This window comes from Erythrolamprus reginae, chromosome 2 (assembly GCF_031021105.1).
Source record: "Erythrolamprus reginae isolate rEryReg1 chromosome 2, rEryReg1.hap1, whole genome shotgun sequence".
Lineage (NCBI taxonomy): Eukaryota > Metazoa > Chordata > Lepidosauria > Squamata > Dipsadidae > Erythrolamprus > Erythrolamprus reginae.
In genome coordinates, this window is record NC_091951.1 from 351,536,553 (window position 1) to 351,554,600 (window position 18,048).

Genomic DNA, 18,048 nt, shown 5'->3' on the forward strand with positions numbered 1-18,048 from the left:
CCTCTCCACAATCCCTTCCTACCTTCTACCACTATGCTGCAACCTAGTTGAGTCATGAAATATCTGCAATATCCTCCATACTCCCACAGGCCTTGCCCGCATGGCCCCACTTCATAGATTTCTGAACAAACACGGGTTGTTTCTGCATCCCCCTTGCCATACGGCCCTGCAGCCTGGAGACCCCCCACACCACCTGCCTTTCCTAGAAAAACTTGAAATTAGATGAAGTCACCTCTGCAGCAGGTTGCATTCCTTGGACTGCTTCCTTTTGAAGGAAGCCCACAGAATCTGTTTATTTATTGATAGGGATTTATTCAAATTGGTTACATCTGTTCTCTAAACGTCTCATGGCAGGAGAGGGAGGGGAAGAAGGGAGGAAGGACCACTCGCAAACATTTTCAGAGTGTTTAATGAACTCTAAATAAAGCAATGTATGCACCAATGTTGTTTCTTTTTAAAACAGCTTATATGCATTGGGAAGGGTTGTTTATCTTTTTAAAGTACCATATTTTTCAGAGTATAGGATGCACCTTAGTTTTGCGGGAGGAAAACAAGGAAAAACGTTTTTTGCCTTCCAGAAATTTGCCAAACAGCAAACGGCACAGAAGCTATACACTGTTTGCTGTGTATTTCTTTGCATGTGTGCCTGACCCATAGAAATAGCAAAGAATTGGAGAAACTAATTGGTTGAAGCTGGAGTTGTTAGGTGTAGAAAGAGGTTGAGATTCGGCTGTTGTGAATATTTTCTACAGTATCCTTGTGAGATTCTGACAGGTCCTAACTGCTTGAGTGAACCCTGAGTTGAACTAAACTCTTGGTTCCTACATCCGTGCACAATTTCGTAATGCAATCGTGGAACGTATTTATCATTTCTCGGAGCATAAGACGCACTGGAGTATAAAAAGCACTTTAGTTTTGGGGAAGGAAAACAAGGGGGAAAAATCTGCCTCTGCCCCCCAGCAATTTGCCTCCCAGCAAAGAGCAAACAGTACAGATGATATACACTGTTGGCTGTATATTTCGGGGCATGTGTGCCTGACCCATAGAAATAGCAAAGAATTGGAAGAAATGTACATTATGGCAGTATATTAATGCCAGAAAGTTCTCTTAAATGTAGTCACATTGACTCATCCCAATTATTTAAATATATCTACTCCAAACATGATTAAGTCAGGATTTAACTCAGCTGCCTTATCTTCATACTAATATTTAATACTGAAACAGGACATTTCAGATTATACTTTTACAGATCTTTAAAACTGATGTGGCTTTCTGGATGTATTCTCTGCTATTTGAAAGAGGATACAATAGCACTGGGCCTCTTCAGATCAAGCATTTGTTTTTAAAAAGCTTTTTCATTTCGTTATGTTGTCTAGATCAGTGTTTCCCAACCTTGGCAACTTGAAGATATTTGGACTTCAATTCCCAGAATTCCCCAGCCAGCATTCGCTGGCTGGGGAATTCTGGGAGTTGAAGTCCAAGTATCTTCAAGTTACCAAGGTTGGGAAACACTGGTCTAGACCAGGGTTAGGCAAAGTTGGCTCTTCTATAACATGTGGACTTCAACTCCCAGAATTCCTGAGCTAGCATGATTGGCTCAGGAATTCTGGGAGTTGAAGTCCACAAGTCATAGAAGAGCCAACTTTGCCTACCCCTGGTCTAGAATAATAATAAAGCAGCCTTTAAAAAATAAGTCTAATAATTTGAACATTCTGCATACATTTATAGTTATTGACTTACCTCCTTGCAGCAAAAAAACCAATCAGCAAGTTTCAGCCTCTGCCTCTTCCTGCAGCAATTTGCCTCCGTGCAGCTTTAGTTTCACTTTCATTTTAGCACGTGGACTTGCCAGCAACTTCAATCAATCAGCTGAATGTCAGGAGACAGAGTGGCTCAGCTGCTCTTTGCTGCAAGGAAGTAAATTGCTGGCAGGCAGAGGCCAAAAGAGTGGGAGATGCTGGGTGGAGCTACATTCAGTGTATAAGATGCACTCAAGTTTTCACCCTCTCCTGGGGGGTAAAAAAGTTTGTCTTATACTCCAAAAAATACAGTACAGTGGTACCTCGACATACGAGTCTAATTCGTTCCAGACCCGAGCTCATATGTCGATCAACTCGCATCTCGAACGAATGCCTTTAGACTTTGTTTTTCGCACCAAGATAACTGGAAGCAAGGAATTCTTGCACCAGCTAGTGGAAGCTCAGCTCGTATCCCGAATTTGAGCTTGGGTGTTGAACAGAAATTTTGCTCGCGTCTCGGCTCGTAACTTGGAATACTCGCATGTGGAGCAGCTCGTATCTAGAAGTACTACTGTATCTACCATCGCAATGCACAGCCTAGAAATAATTCAGTCTGAACGCTGACCTTCCTGTATCCAGAAATTTATCCTGATTTCTCTGACATAGGATCTGTGCTGGATAGTTCTCGACTTACAATAGTTCATTTAGTGACTGTTTGAAAGGACAACAGTCCTGGGGAAAAAAATGTGACTTACGACCATTGTTCACTCTCACAACCTTGGTAACACCCCTGTGGTCACAAGGATCAAAATTCAGGTACTTGGCAACTCACTCAGACTTTTGGTGACCTCCAGACAGGCCAAGAAGGAAGGAAGGAAAGAAAGAAAGAAAGAAAAATATGGATGGAAAGAAAGATACATGAAAAGGAGGGAGAAATGAAGGAAGCAAGGAAGGAAAAATATGGATGGAAGGAAGAAAACATGGAGGGAGGGTTGGGGGAGGGAAGAAGGAAGGAAGGAAGGAAGGAATAGCAATAACCTTTAGACTTATATACTGCTTTACTGCCTTCTCTAAGCAGTTTACAGAGTCGTCCTCTCACCCCCAACAATTTGGATCCTCATTTTATGGACCTCAGAAGGATGGAATGATGAGTCAACCTTGCTGATTATCCTCGATCACAATTGAGCCTGAAATTTCTGTCACTAAGTGAAACAATTGTTAGGTGTCACTTTGAAACAAGAAGGGTGGCAAACAAATTTCACAATTTCATACTACAAAACTGAATTCCCTCCCCCCCCCTTTTTTTAAATGACTTTTCTGGCCATAATTGTTAAGTGAATTGCTCTGGATCTTAATAACATGGTTGTAAAGTGAATCTGACTTCCCCAATGGTTTTGCTGATCATAAGGTTGGAAAAGGAGATGGCATGATCCCAAGACACAACAACGGTCGTAAATAGGAACCTGTTTCCAGGCTCCCTGATGACGTGATCATGGAGATGCTGGTGGCTTAGAGTTGGGGCTCTTGCCTCAAAATCAAGAGGCTGTGAGTTCGATCCTAGGTAGAAGCAGATGTTTCTTTCCCTGGGCACACTGAGAATATCTCTGCTGGGGGGAAAAAACCTCCACATTGGCAACAGGAAGGGCAATGGGCCAGTAAAACACTCCATTCCATTTCATTGCCCAGACTCCCCCCCCCAGGGATTATGTGTTTGTTAATAGAGGATGATGATGGTGATCATAAAGCTGCTGCAAAGGTTATAACGATGAAAAAAAATGTCATAAGTCACATTTCTCAGCGCTGTTGTAACTGTGAACGGTCACTAAATGAGCCGTTGCATGCCAAGAACTACCTTTAGGTCTTCTTTGGCTAACCTGGTTGCATTTCCCACCAATGGGATGCCGGCATTATAAATCTGTCTTTGAATGCCTCCTCCATCTTGAATCTCACCTTCTTTCTCCTTCATTCTGAAATATGGTAAGCATCTCTTAATTTTGTTCCAGAAGACAGAAAACTTTTTGTGGGCATGCTCAACAAACAACAGTCAGAAGACGACGTCCGTCGGTTATTTGAAGCGTTCGGGAACATTGAGGAATGCACGATACTTCGAGGACCAGATGGCAACAGCAAAGGTAAAATAGGTGACCATAACTGATCAGCCAAGACAGGAAGGTTCTTCCGCCTAAGGATATCTGGACGGTCAGATCTTCTGGCTCCTTCAGGAGATCTGGACAATCAGATCTTCCAGCTCCTTCAGAAGATCTGGATGGTCAGATCTTCTGGATCCTTCTGGGGATCTGGACAGTCAGATCTTCCTGCTCCTTCAGGAGATCTGGATGGTCAGATCTTCAGGCTTCTTCAGGAGATCTGGACAATCAGATCTTCTGGCTCCTTCTGGGGATCTGGACAATCAGATCTTCCAGCTCCTTCAGTAGATCTGGATGGTCAGATCTTCCAGCTCCTTCAGGAGATCTGGACAATCAGATCTTCTGGCTCCTTCATGAGTTCTGAATGGTCAGATCTTCCAGCTCCTTCAGTAGGTCTGGATGGTCAGATCTTTCAGCTCATTCAGGAGATCTGCAGCTCCTTCGGGAGATTGGAATGATGAGATCTTCCAGCTCCTTCAGGAGATCTGGATGGTCAGATCTTCAATCTCCTTCAGTAGATGTGGATGGTCAGATCGTCCAGTTCCTTCAGGTGATCTGGACGGCCAGATCTTCCAGCTCCTTCAGTAGATCTAGATGGTCAGATTTTTCAGCTCATTCAGGAGATCTGGAGCTCCTTCATGAGATTGGAATGGTGAGATCCTTCAGGAGATCTGGATGGTCAGATCTGTTAGCTCCTTCAGGAGATCTGTAGTTCCTTCAGGAGATTTGGATGGTCAGATCTTCTACCTCCTTCTGGGGATCTGGATGGTCAGATCTCCAAGCTACTTCAGGTGATATGGAGCTCCTTCAGGAGATCTGGACAGTCAGATCTTCCAGCTCCTTCCAGGGATCTGGATGGTCAGATCTTCCATCTCCTTCAGGAGATCTGGGCAGCCAGGGCTTGAGAAGACCTCCCACCATCATCTAAAGTAGATGTTTTGAGGCCTTCTTGCAAGGTAGACTGCATTTAGAGTTGGACTATCTTCGATGTCTTTGGCCTCTCTTAATAAAACTGGGATAGGATCGGGGATGAGGTCAATAAGAAAGGTTAGTTAAAAAGGCGCAATCAGAGTTTCTCTCTGACAAAAGGGCCCCATTCTGCTGACCTCTGCTGAGAAAAATAGAGTCTGTAACCTGGTAGCATTTCAAGTGGTGGGAGGACCAATGATGACAAATTTTGGAAGTTGTTTTAAAAGTCACAGCTTCTGGTGGACTTAAGCAAAGTTCTAAGAGCTGGGCATTTATTGTTGATATGTGTGTGACTGAGAGTGGGTTGTGTACATGGGGACTCAGGATTTTGTAAATATGTGTATGTGTGCTTGTGTGCTTGTGAGAAAGAATATGAATGAAGTGTGTGTACATAGGTCCAAAACCATTATGTGAAAATTTGGAACTACGATAGATATGGATGGATGGATGGATGGATGGATGGATGGATGGATGGATGGATAGATGGATGAAAATGATAGATAGATAGATAGATAGATAGAGAGAGAGAGAGAGAGAGAGAGAGAGAGAGAGAGAGAGAGAGAGATGATAGGTGAGAAAAGAAGATTTGTAGCTCAGGGTTGGACTGGGAGGTCATTGATGCTGAGCTTGATAGGGTTTTTTGCAATCATTTCATGACCAACATTTCATGCTAGAAAGAAATGGTATTTGTAGTTTTAGTCTTTATGCTGTATGATGTAGGTGACTGATCATTTTTCTTATTTTTATTTATTTTTATTTGTTTGTTTGTCAAACATATACAAGGTAGCTGGTATAAACTGGTATAAGTATAACCATAAACATAAGATAAAGGAGGATAGTAAGACCGTGATGGTGGGCACAATGGTGTACTTATGCACGCCCCTTAGAAATGGGGAGAGGTCGACAAAGATAATCTAAGGTTAACATTTTTGGGGTTTGGGTAAGAAACCACAGAGTCAGGTAATGCATTCCAGGCATTGATCACTCTGTTGCTGAAGTTGTATTTTCTGCAGTTGAGTTTGGAGCAGGTTACATTGAGTTTGAATCTATTACGTGCTCGTGTATTGCTGCAGTTGAAATGAAATAGTCATTAACAGAAAGGACATTTTGGTATATGATTTTATGAACTATATTTAGATCAGATTGGAGGTGACAGTTGTAAATTGTCTAATCCCAGTATTCCAGGTCTGGTAGAATAAGGTATTTTGTTATGAGCGGAGGAGTGAAGGACTCTTCTTGTGAAATATTTCTGGACTCTCTCAATTGTATTAATGTCCGATATGCAGTGCGAATTTCAGACAGGTGAGCTGTATTCGAGAATTGGTCTAGCAAACGTTTTGTATGCTCTGGTTAGCAGTGTAGTATTACCAGAGAAGAAGCTATGCAAGATTAGATTAACAACTCTTAGTGCCTTTTTGGCAATGTTGTTACAGTGGGCTCTGGCACTTGGGTCATTAGATATGAGTACTCCAAGGTCCTTGACAAAATGAGTGTCATCAACAAAGATCGTTCAAATGAACTAACTTACGGAATGTGTCCAGCCTCTAGTACCTATGATTCTGATATAAATGAAATTTCGGGATGTTGTGGTTGCTTCAATGCCATCATGCCTTCTGACTAAACATCTCAGAAACCCAAAAGTTGCACAGCATGAGGAAGATGAAAGGTCATGTCCACTCCTTCCCACTGACTCCTGCATCCAATCAGCTGACAACGAGGCCTGAAAGGTGAATGGTAATTGGCCACTTTGGAATGGAGATGAAATTTGAAAACTCTTGACGGCAGTGAGCATCAAGTTAGTTAGTTAGTTAGTTAGTTAGTTAGTTAGTTAGTTAGTTAGTTAGTTAGTTAGTTAGTTTATTCGTCAAACATGTATAGGATAGTAGTAATTTGTATAAACATAACATACATGATGTTTATCTTCATGTACTTGCAGAAGAGGTTGTGACAGCTGTCAGCCTTGATAGCTTCAAGGCAGGATGAGACAGATTCATGGATGCCAAGTGTATCAGTGGTTATTGAAATGGATGTCCATGTGCCGCCTCTATGTTGGTTGAGGCAGGCAGGGTTCCCTTGGGTACCATTTGTTGAGAGTCAGGGGAAAAGGAGGGTCTTGCCTTCTCTTTCTGCTCAAGATCCCCATGGACAATTGGTGGGCCACTGTGTGACACAGAATGCTGGACTCGATGGGCTTTGGCCTGATTCAGCAGGGCTCTTCTTATGTTCTTATGTAAACAAATTTCCAGCAGACATGGTTGGTAAATCCACAGTAACTGAATTTAAACATGCCTGGGATAAACATATATAGATCCTAAGATAAAATACAGGAAATAGTACAAGGGAAGACTAGATGGACCATGAGATCTTTTTCGGTCGTCAATCTTCTATGTTTCTATGTTTCTAAGAAAGTAACGGTAAAAGAGGACAATAGGACAGTAGGCACGATGGTGCCCCTTACAGATTTCTTAGAAGTGGGGAGATGTCGACTGTAGACAGTCTAAGGTTAAAGTTTTTGGGAAGAAACCACAGAGTCAGGTAGTTCCAACATGGGAACAAACTCTTGGCCGCTTATGATTTGAAAGTGGGAGAACACAGTGCTACTGCGGACAGCGTTGTTATATGCTACTTTTGCAAACAGCAGCAATTCTGACCAATTGTTCTGCTGATAGTCTACATAAAAACAGAGGTATTGTTCTACCATTACATTAGTACCTTCTACAGCCCCATTGGTGCTCGGATGAAATGCCGAGCTAAATCCCTGTGTGGATCTGATGGAATATAGGAATTCCCTCCAGAACTTGGCAGTGAATTGCACCCCCGATCAGAGATTATTTATTTATTTATTTATTTATTTATTTATTCATTCATTCATTCATTCATTCATTCATTCATTCACCCAATACACAAATACATAGGAAGAAAAATAGACATGTAGTAATATATATAAGGGTAAAGTGAACTTAGAGGAGAGGATATATGAAAGAAAAAATATATATGATAAGTGAGAGAAAGGAAAGACAATTGGACAGGGGACGAAAGGCACACCAGTGCACTTATGTACGCCCCTTACTGGCCTCTTAGGAACTTGGAGAGATCAATCCTGGAGAGTCTAAGGGAGAAATGTTTGGGGTTAGGGGTTGACACAATTGAGTCCGGTAATGAGTTCCACGCTTCGATAACTCGATTGTTGAAATCATATTTTTTACACTCAAGTTTGGAGCGGTTCGTATTAAGTTTGAATCTGTTTCGTGCTCTTGTGTTGTTGTGGTTGAAGCTGATGTAGTCATTGACCGGTAGGACGTTGCAGCTTGTGGGCAATACTCAAATCGTATTTTAGGCACCGTAGTTCTAGGCTTTCTAGGCCCAGGATTGTTAGTCTATTTTCGTAGGATATTCTGTTTCGAGTGGAGGAGTGAAGGGCTCTTCTGGTGAAATATCTTTGGACATTTTCAAGGGTGTTGATGTCTGAGATGTGGTATGGGTTCCAGACAGATGAGCAGTAGTCTAGGATGGGTCTGGCAAAAGTTTTGTAGGCTCTTGTGAGTAGTGTGAGATTGCCTGAGCAGAAGCTGCGTAGGATCAGGTTAACAACTCTAGAAGCTTTTTTGGTGATATTGTTGCAGTGGGCTTTAGCACTTAGGTCCTATTATCCTCTTCGGGACTCCATGTAAGCAGTAAATGTGTTTGAGAAACAATTTTGCCAGTTGTCTAGCTGATGGTAATCCGGGACAGGCAACAAAATGAGATTGCTTGGAGAACAAATCGATGACAGTCCAGATCAAGGTATTTCCCTTTCTGTCTGGGAATTCAAGTATGAAGTTTGCTTGGATTGGTCATTTGCTGTAACAGCCCCGGCGGTTTTCTGGGCCTGTGCTTTCTGGTAGTGTAGCTCTTTATATAGTCCTCTAGCCTTCATCTTCGGACACCAAAATCGAGTTAGGTGAACCCAAAGTGTCCTTCCAGTTTGGAGTCGTGACTCCGCTGGAGCACCTCCAATGTGAGGCTGGCAGGAATTTATTTATTTTATTTATTTATTTATTAGATTTGTATGCCGCCCCTCTCCGAAGACTCGGGGTGGCTAACAACAATTAAAAAAACAATGTAACAAATCTAATATTAAAAAGTAATCTAAAAAACCCCAATTTAAGAGACCAATCATACAAACAAGCATACCATGTATAAATTCTATAAGCCTAGGGGGAAGGGGAAAAAAATTCAATTCCCCCATGCCTGATGACAGAGGTGGGTTTTAAGGAGCTTACGAAAGGCAAGGAGGGTGGGGGCAACTCTGATATCTGGGGGGAGCTGGTTCCAGAGGGTCAGGGCCGCCACAGAGAAGGCTCTTCTCCTGGGTCCCACCAAATGACATTGTTTAGTCGACGGGACCCGGAGAAGGCCCACTCTGTGGGACCTAACGGGTCGCTGGGATTCGTGCGGCAGAAGGCGGTCCCGGAGATATTCTGGTCCGATGCCATGAAGGGCTTTATAGGTCATAACCAACACTTTGAATTGTGACCGGAAATTGATCGGCAACCAATGCAGACTGCGGAGTGTTGGTGTAACATGGGCATATTTGGGAAAGCCCATGATTGCTCTCGCAGCTGCATTCTGCACGATCTGAAGTTTCCAAACACTTTTTAAAGGTAGCCCCATGTAGAGAGCGTTATAGTAGTCGAACCTCGAGGTGATGAGGGAATGTACAATGTGGACCCCTTCCAAGCCAAACCTTCCCTCATGGTCAGAATTTCCTTGTTCTTGTTCATCCAGGGATTGCTAGGCAAGGCTGCCTTCAGTTTTTCGGTCTACCTCCCCTGACTCCATGTGCCTGGCCTCTGGGTTTGGCATCTCATGAGTTCGGGGACTGCCAATTCACCCTCTGAATGGGGAGTGCCCACCGCTTCTTTCAGTGAGGAAGGGATGATGGAGTGGAACTCCTCTTCTCTTTGGCTGCTGTATTGCAGCTTCCTGGATAGTGCATCAGCCAGTAGGATTTTCCCCGCTGGAATGTGTTGTGGTTGTATCGCAACCAGGTCCTCTGGCAATAGACTTTGAGCCTGATAAACCGGGGCCATCTGGGCATGGTTGACCTGTGTGGCTGTCGGAGAAGTCGGACAGTGAGAAGGAAGGTGAGATTGGGTATGAGGAGCCTGCAGAGGCTATAGGAGTCCAAGGAGGAAGAGGAGATGAGGGATCCGATCCTGGATGTACGGATAAGAAGGATGCAGGGGAGGCAAGAGCAGTTACGAAGGCTCAGAAGGAGGAAGTGAGCACAACTCTGCACAGTCTGTACTCCCAGGGTGTATAAAAGGGGCGGAGTTGGGAGGTTTCCTTTGCAAAAAGCCAATGTTTGTTCCTCTGGAGAAACAGAGCATATGAAGAGGGGTTTTTTTTGCCTGCTCTTCAAACAAATCTTGCTGTAGTTCTGGACAATTATAGGGTTAAGAATCTTGTAAGTACTCTTTGGTTTTGTAATCACTTGTTTAGGAATCTATCTTACCAACTTGGTCTCCCGCCTGAAATTTGGCAGACATTCTTTTGTCCTAGTTTGCGCTTTTCAACAAACTTCAATTTAAATAGACTTTTTCATTTAGGAAATCTTGTGTCTGAGGATTAATTTGAGGTTAATTACTGGCCGGCTGTCATGCGAGACAGAACAGAAACTTGAAATGCCTAAAGTATTGTGCCCATCGCACCTGTTTAGGTGAGAGTTTTCTAGGGGTCTTCAAGGCCTCAAGGTTCTTATGGTCTGTCCACACTTCAAAAGGTACCTTGCTCCCTTCTAGGAATTGTCTCCAAGTAAGCAGCACCCAACTAATAGCGTAGGCCTCTTTCTCCCAAATGGTCCATCTACTCTCAGTCAGGGTAATTTTCTTCAAAATATAAATGCATGGCAGGAGTTGGCCTTTCTCATTCTCCTGCAACAGCACCGCCACCATGGTCACTTCACTAGTGTCCGACTGAATCATAAATTGTCACTCTGGGTCGGGATTGTGTAGGATTGGCTCCTGGGAGAATAGTTGCTTCACTCTCTCAAATGCTTTCTGACAGTCTATCGTCCTTCCAATGGGCTGGTTTGGCTTTTGTTTGGTGGGCATCGGGCCTGTTTTAGCAGTTCTGTTAGCGGCAGGGCTATTTCTACAAATGCCAGGGTGAACTGCCTGTAGAAGTTTGTGAAACCCAGGAAGCTTTGCAGTTGCTTGGGGGGGGGCTGCCAATTGAGCACTCCTTTCACTTTCCCTGGATCCATTTCTATCCTGTCACTGGAGATACGATATCCTAAGTTGTCTAATGAAGTCTTGTGGAATTCATATTTGGAAAGCTTTGCATATAGTTTGGCAGATAAGAATTTTTTCAAAAGGTAGACACATCATACAATACATACAAGCAGTTTACGGAAACTTGCGCATTTTGAAATAAAGTTGTTTTTACATTGCCTTTTCTACATTGTCCTCTTTTAATTTGTTTGGGTTTTTTCATTTCTGTTTTTTTCTCTATTTTCTCCGATTGTATAATTTTCCCCATATGGTATAATAGTCATTTCCCTGTTTATTTTGCAATTCCATTGACATTTTACTCATTTTTGCACATTCTAGTATCTTTCTGATTACCATTTGTTCTGTTGGTATATTTTCTTTTTTCAAATTTTGTGCAAAGCTCAATCTTGCTGCTGTAAGTACATGGATTATAAAATATAAATTTGCCTTTTTGTTGTTGTTTTTAAAATAATCTTTATTAAGTTTCTACGTATAAAAATAGAAAGAAAAGGAAAAAATTAAATACAAAGAAAAGGAGAAAGAAAAACAAGATAAACAGACAAATGAACATATAAACTTAAACAGCATATAAAACGTATTCAGTTTCAGTAGTGTTCTTTATATGCACATAGATAGTTATTTGCTTATCATCAATTAATATTTTCTTTCACTACGTACATATATTTATTTGTTATATAGAAGACATAATTTGTCAACTGTATTGTTGACTATCCCTCTCAAGCGGCCTAATATTAAGTATTTGTATCTAGTGTGTGGAATTGTGTGTTTGTTTTCTTTAGTTCTGTATATTATATTATATTCATTTTAGATATTTGTGAGGAAGATACGGATTAATTTTTAGGGGTTTTGTTTTCCATCGATTTATGGTGCAGTGTTTCTATATTTTCATTTCATTTGGGTAAGCGAGGAAGGAGTGTCTAGTTTTGCTTTTCCTTTAAATTTTTTAATATATTTTTTCTGTTTGAGCCATTTGTACCAATTTCCCCATATTTTGTAGAATTCAAAATTCTAGTTCGTTAAATCTCTGTGACAAATTGCTCTAAAGTGAAAATCAGATTGTTGTTTTATTTTATTTTATATTTTATATTATTTTATATTTTATATTATTTTACATTTTACATTTTACATTTTACATTTTACATTTTACATTTTACATTTTACATTTTACATTTTACATTTTACATTTTACATTTTACATTTTACATTATTTTATTTTTTATATGCTTGCTTTGCTTTGCTTTGCTTTGCTTTGCTTTGCTTTGCTTTGCTTTGCTTTGCTTTGCTTTGCTTTGCTTTGAATAGAATAGAATAGAATAGAATTTTATTGGCCCATTGTGATTGTACATACAAGGAATTTGTCTTGGTGCATATGCTCTCAACGTACATTTTTTAAAAAGATACATTTGCTTTGCTTTGTTTTGTTTTGTTTTGTTTTGTTTGGTTTGGTTTGGTTTGGTTTGGTTTGGTTTGGTATGCCGCCCATCTCCTTGCGAACAACAATAAAATAGAATACAAAGTTAAAACCCCAGGATAAAAAAATATTCATCCATCAATCATTCATCCGTTAGGGCGGAGCAAGATGTTGGTGCTCAACAGCCCTCCCATGGCTGCCAGCAAAGCCTTGTTTCTAGGGCCTTCCAGGGGGAGGTGTAAATCTCCAGGGAAGCTGGTTCCAGAGTGCTGGAGAGACCACGGAGAAGGCCCTTCTCCATGGTCCCGCCAGCTGACATTGTTTCCCTGACGGGACCCAAAGGAGACCAACTCTGTGTGATCTGATTGGTTGTTGGGAGGTGTGAGGCAGAAGACGGTCCCGTAAGTAATCTGGTCCTAAGCCATGATGAAAGGAACAAAGGAAGGAGAGAAAGAGGAATGGATGGAGTAGGTGTCAGGATTAGCAATCCTGGATGATATTTCATTGTATTACCATATAAAGTAAGAAGTAGAATGGAAGCATACTAAGGCTGAGCCATAGGGTGTGAACTGCAACCTGATTGGGCCAGAGCATTACAAGATACAAATCAACTTCACCATTTCTTCTGTCTGCTGCTGTTTGCTGTTGATGGTAGTAGTTGTTAACTGGCTGGCTGGAGCAGTTCGACCGTGAGTTCAATATTGAGTAGAGTAGTGATAGTGATACAAGTAAACCTGGATTGGTTTAGTATCTACCGGAAACATGGATTGGTTTAATATCTACTTATAACCTGGATTGGTTTAGTATCTGCTTATGTAAGTAAGCTAAATATAGCTAAAGTAAAGTTCCTGTATATAGAAGACTGAAGCAGGAGATATTTTGCACAAGAGTAAAACTAATGTTTTCTACATACATGTCTTCATCATTTATCTAGTTCATTAATTGCTGAATTTGAAAATTAAGGGAGACTAGGATAGATCTATTTCGGCCTTATTTTGGCCTCATCAGCTAGCCATACCCACTGGAACTTGAACCTGCAACCTTTGCCTTGTAAGACAGAGAATTATCCTCTAGGCTACAGTATCCAACCCCTTCAGCTCTGCATCAGGGAAGGGTTACATATTTTTGTGCCAAATCACCCTGGTGTATTGAAGGAACATCACAGCTCCTTATTTGCCTCTTGGCCCAACCCAGGGCCATTTCCAAGGCAGTTAATTTTATTGATAGCCGACAATTCTATCTTTATGTGTCACATGTTCTTTTTGCTGAATTTGAAAATTAAGAGAGACTAGGATAGATCTATTTCGGCCTTATTTTGGCCTCATCAGCTAGCCATACTCACTGAGATTTGAACCTGCAACCTTTGCCTTGTAAGGCAGAGAATTATCCTCTAGGCTACAGTATCCAATCCTTTCAGCTCTGCACCAGGGAAGGGTTACATATTTTTGTGTCAAATCACCCTGGTGTATTGAGATATATATCTAGGTACACCCATGATGGCTCACGCAGCTGCGTTCTGGACTAACTGAAGTCTCCAAACACTCTTCAAGGGTAGCTCCATGTAGAGCGCATTGCAGTAATCGAGCCTCGACATGATGAGGGCATGAGATAAACAAAATCATGTCCAACGTTTGAGGAGCAAATGGAAAAAACATTGCTCTTGCCATTTGACTTGATCCTTATTCTTAGAATGTGTTCTTTCCTCTTGTCTTCGCAGGATGTGCTTTTGTGAAATACTCGTCGCACGCAGAAGCCCAGGCGGCCATAAACGCTTTACACGGAAGCCAGACAATGCCGGTGAGTACTTACTTATGGCTTGGTCATTTGGATACAGAAAACAGGGATGGATTGTCAGGCCTCAAGAAGCAAAATTAACACATCGAGTTACTTCTGAGTCATTTCTTCATTGCTGTTTGCCTTTAGACAGAATCTTGCCAGACTAAATGAACTATCTGCACAACTACAGGTTTTCCTTGATTTAGAATCGCAATAGATTCTGATTACTGATGAAGCGGAACCACCAACCACATGTGGTTGTGGGGCAGCTGACCAATTAGCTAGATGAGTGCTGGGATTTTTCCTGAAATCCTGAAATGCTGCTGAGGCGGGGGAGGTGTATCTCAAATTCTGATGTCTGTCTATTTTTTCCCCTCTTGGATTGGCAAGGCAAATATCACCAAATCTAACCCTGGTTTAGTGTGTCCAGTTTTGAGTTACATGGAGATTTCCTGCCAAACTGTACTTCAAATTTGAAAACATTGAACTGTTGGGCCAGAATACATCTGGAACCGCCTTCTACCGCACGAATCCCAGCGGCCAATCAGGTCCCACAGAGTTGGCTTTCTCTGGGTCCCGTCGACCAAACAATGTCGTTTGGCGGGCCCCAGGGGAAGAGCTTTCTCTGTGGCGGCCCCGGCCCTCTAGAATCAACTCCCCCCAGAGATTAGAATGGCCCCCACCCTCCTTGTCTTTCGCAAATTACTGAAGACCCACCTTTATCGCCAAGCATGGGGGAGTTAAGATATTCCTTCCCCCTAGGCCATTACAAGTTATGCATGGTATGTTTGTGTGTATGTTTGGTTTTACTATAAGGGTTTTTAGTTGTTTTATTAATTGGATTGTTACATGATGTTTTTTTATCATTGTTGTCAGCCGCCCCGAGTCTGCAGACAGGAGCGGCATACAAATCCAATAAATAATAATAATAATAATAATAATAATAATAATAATAATAATAATAATAATATGGAGGTAGTCCTCAACATATTTATTTATTCATTTATTTATTAATTGGATTTGTATGCCGCCTCTTTCCGAGGACTCAGGGCGGCTCCCAACATATCAAAACAATACACAATGTACATATCTAAAAAATCCAATTAACATAGCTAAAAAACTTTAAAAACTCTAATAACATTTAAAATCATTCATTCCCATTCACACAGGAAGACATAGTACACTCGTCGACCAGGGAGATAGGGTCTAATTGCCCCAAGGCTGGAAGCACAGATACGTTTTTAATCTATGATGGCTTAATCGTGGTGGTCATAAACCAGGTCACTATGACCATGATTGAGGGATCCTGGAAAATGTAGTCCCTATTCCAACTTCCTTCTTTCGTTTACATCAGCGTTTCTCAACTTTTTTTAATTTTAAGAAGGGTGGACTTGAAATGTACAATGAACTGCTCATTCCAGCCACCCTGCCCATTCCCTTCCGTGTTCCCGCCACCGGGTCTGTTTGTCCCCTACCTTTTCCGCTGAGCAATGCTTCTTCACCCTCTTCTGCGGTGCGGAAGGCAGGCCAGGCAGCTGGAGTCCAGCGCTGCCTCAGCCTGTTGCTACTGGCTGGAGCTTTCAGGCATATGGTGATATTTGGCTGCTGCTCATGCACAGCAACCAAAATCTCATGTGAGCATTCCAGTGAAAATCGCTGGACCCTGCCCGGTTGCGCCCATGAACAGCCGGTGGTAAACTGGAGTTGCGAGCACAGCTCCATTTTTCCTACCACAGCGGTAGGCGGGACCCACTGCTGCTTCTCCCCTTCGTGAAGATCAGATTCGGTCACATAATAGTGGTCCAACACTACAGGAGCGTAAGATGGAACACACTCTCCGGATGCTTGGCCTGGTTGCGTAGAAATCTAGTCGGTGTGCAAGTGAGATTTACTGTAAAACTGTCTTTATTTGAACAATTCAAAAGTAGGCGGAACTTCCTGCCTTGAAATCCTCTCTCTCTTAACCGAAGGTGGAGAACATCCAGGCGCTTCAAATAAAACAATTTTCCCCTTTAAATCAGGGGTCTCCGCCCTTGGGGACTTTAAGACTTGTGGACGTCACCTCCCAGAGTTCTTCAGCCAGCAAAGCTTTTCCTTTCATCCTTTTCTGCTTTCTATTTTCCCTTCCTTCCTTCCTCTGCTATTTGTTCCATCATCTTTGGCCTTTCACTTTCTCTTTGCTATTCTCCTTCTCGCTCTCTCGTTTTCCTTTCATCCTTTTTTGTTTTGCTTTCCTTGTCACTTTCTCCCTCTCTCTCCTCTTTCTCCCTCCTTTCCTCCCTTCCTTACACCCATCTCTCCCTTACTTCCTTCATTCATTCCTTCTTTCCTTCTTCTCTTTCCTTTCATTTCTCCTTCCTCCCTTTCCTTCCTTCCCTCCTCCCTTTCTCCCTCCCTCCCTTCTTTCCTCCCTCCCTCTCTCTTCCTTTCTTTCTTCTTTTATATACTGTTGTTGCCCTCTAGCTCCATCTAGTGGCTGGAGGGACAAATACCTTTTATGATGGTCCTTCCTCCCTGCTTCCCTCCTTCCCACCCTCCTTTCTTTCTTTCTTTCTTTCCTTCTTTCTGTCTCTTTTGTATTTATTTATTCCTTCTTTTAAATACTTGTTGTTCTCTGTCTCCATCTAGCGGCTGAAGGGACAGACACCAATTATTATGGTCCTTCCTCCTTCCTCCCTTTCCTTCCTTCCCTCCTTCCTTCCTCCCTCCTTTCCTTTCTCCCTCCCTCCCTCCCTCCTTCTGTTCCTTCCGTTCCCCTTCCTTCCTTCCTTTCTTTCCTCCTTCCTACTTCCTCCCTTTCCTTCCCTCCCTCCTCCCTTTCTCCCTTCTTTCTCCCTCCCTCTGTTCCTTCCTTTCCCCTTCCTTCCTTCCTTCCCTCCTTCCTACTTCCTCCATTTCCTTCCCTCCCTCCTCCCTTCCTCCCTTCTTTCTCCCTCCCCCTCCCTCCGTTCCTTCCTTCTTTCTCCCTCTGTTCCTTCCTTTCCCCTTCCTTCCTTCCTTCCCTCCATTCTTCCTTCCTTCCTTTCTCCCTTCCTCCTTCCCTTCCTTCCTTCTTTTTTTTGGCCCTCCACTCCGCAGTTCTCCCTTCCATTCCTGTTGTCCAAACAGACTAATTATCCTGTATCATCCAAGACATTATTCTGAATCCCTGTCCTTTCCGTGTGGGTGTATTTGTGTGCATTTTTCTAATCCTCCGTGCAGCTTCCTCTCTTCTTCCTCTCCCCTTCTCCTTATTGTTCCATAAATGAACTAATAAATCAGATGTTCCTGGGCCCCAGAATAGAAAACTCGGCAGGCCAAGCGCTTGACAAGGCTTATGAATCATCCCCAGCTTCGGAGGGGGCCTTTGGGGGCCATAGAGACCTCACTGGAACTACTTGCTCTCTCTAGCCACATCCCAGGAATCGTGAAGGCATCTGGTAGGACAGCTAAGAGGGCCACGGGGGACCTTGGAGGTGTCTTGTTCTCCCTCCCTCTCCCTCCCTCCCTCTCTCTTTCTCTCTCTCTCTCTTTCGTGCCTCTCCCACCCACCCCCTCAATGGTTTTCTTCCACCTCCTCCTCTGCCATTGCAAAATCTATTTTCCTCCAAATTGGATAAGTGCAGGGGTGGGCTACTGCCTGGACAGCGGGGGGGACGCAGTGTGGTAGCGAAAATGGAACTCCACCCCAGAGCACCCAATTTGCAGTGAAATATGTTGAAAGAAAATGCATAAACCATGCCCACAGTATG

General features: G+C 42.7%; 1 protein-coding gene across 1 annotated transcript in view; it reads left to right on the forward strand.

Moving 5' to 3' along the window:
* Window positions 1-18,048, forward strand: part of CELF4 (CUGBP Elav-like family member 4) — a 794,292-nt gene that overhangs the window by 652,712 nt on the left and 123,532 nt on the right. The window contains exons 4-5 of the mRNA XM_070743645.1: window positions 3,743-3,871; window positions 14,259-14,338. Coding sequence (XP_070599746.1) covers window positions 3,743-3,871; window positions 14,259-14,338 — 209 coding nt within the window. The remainder of the gene's footprint in view (window positions 1-3,742; window positions 3,872-14,258; window positions 14,339-18,048) is intronic.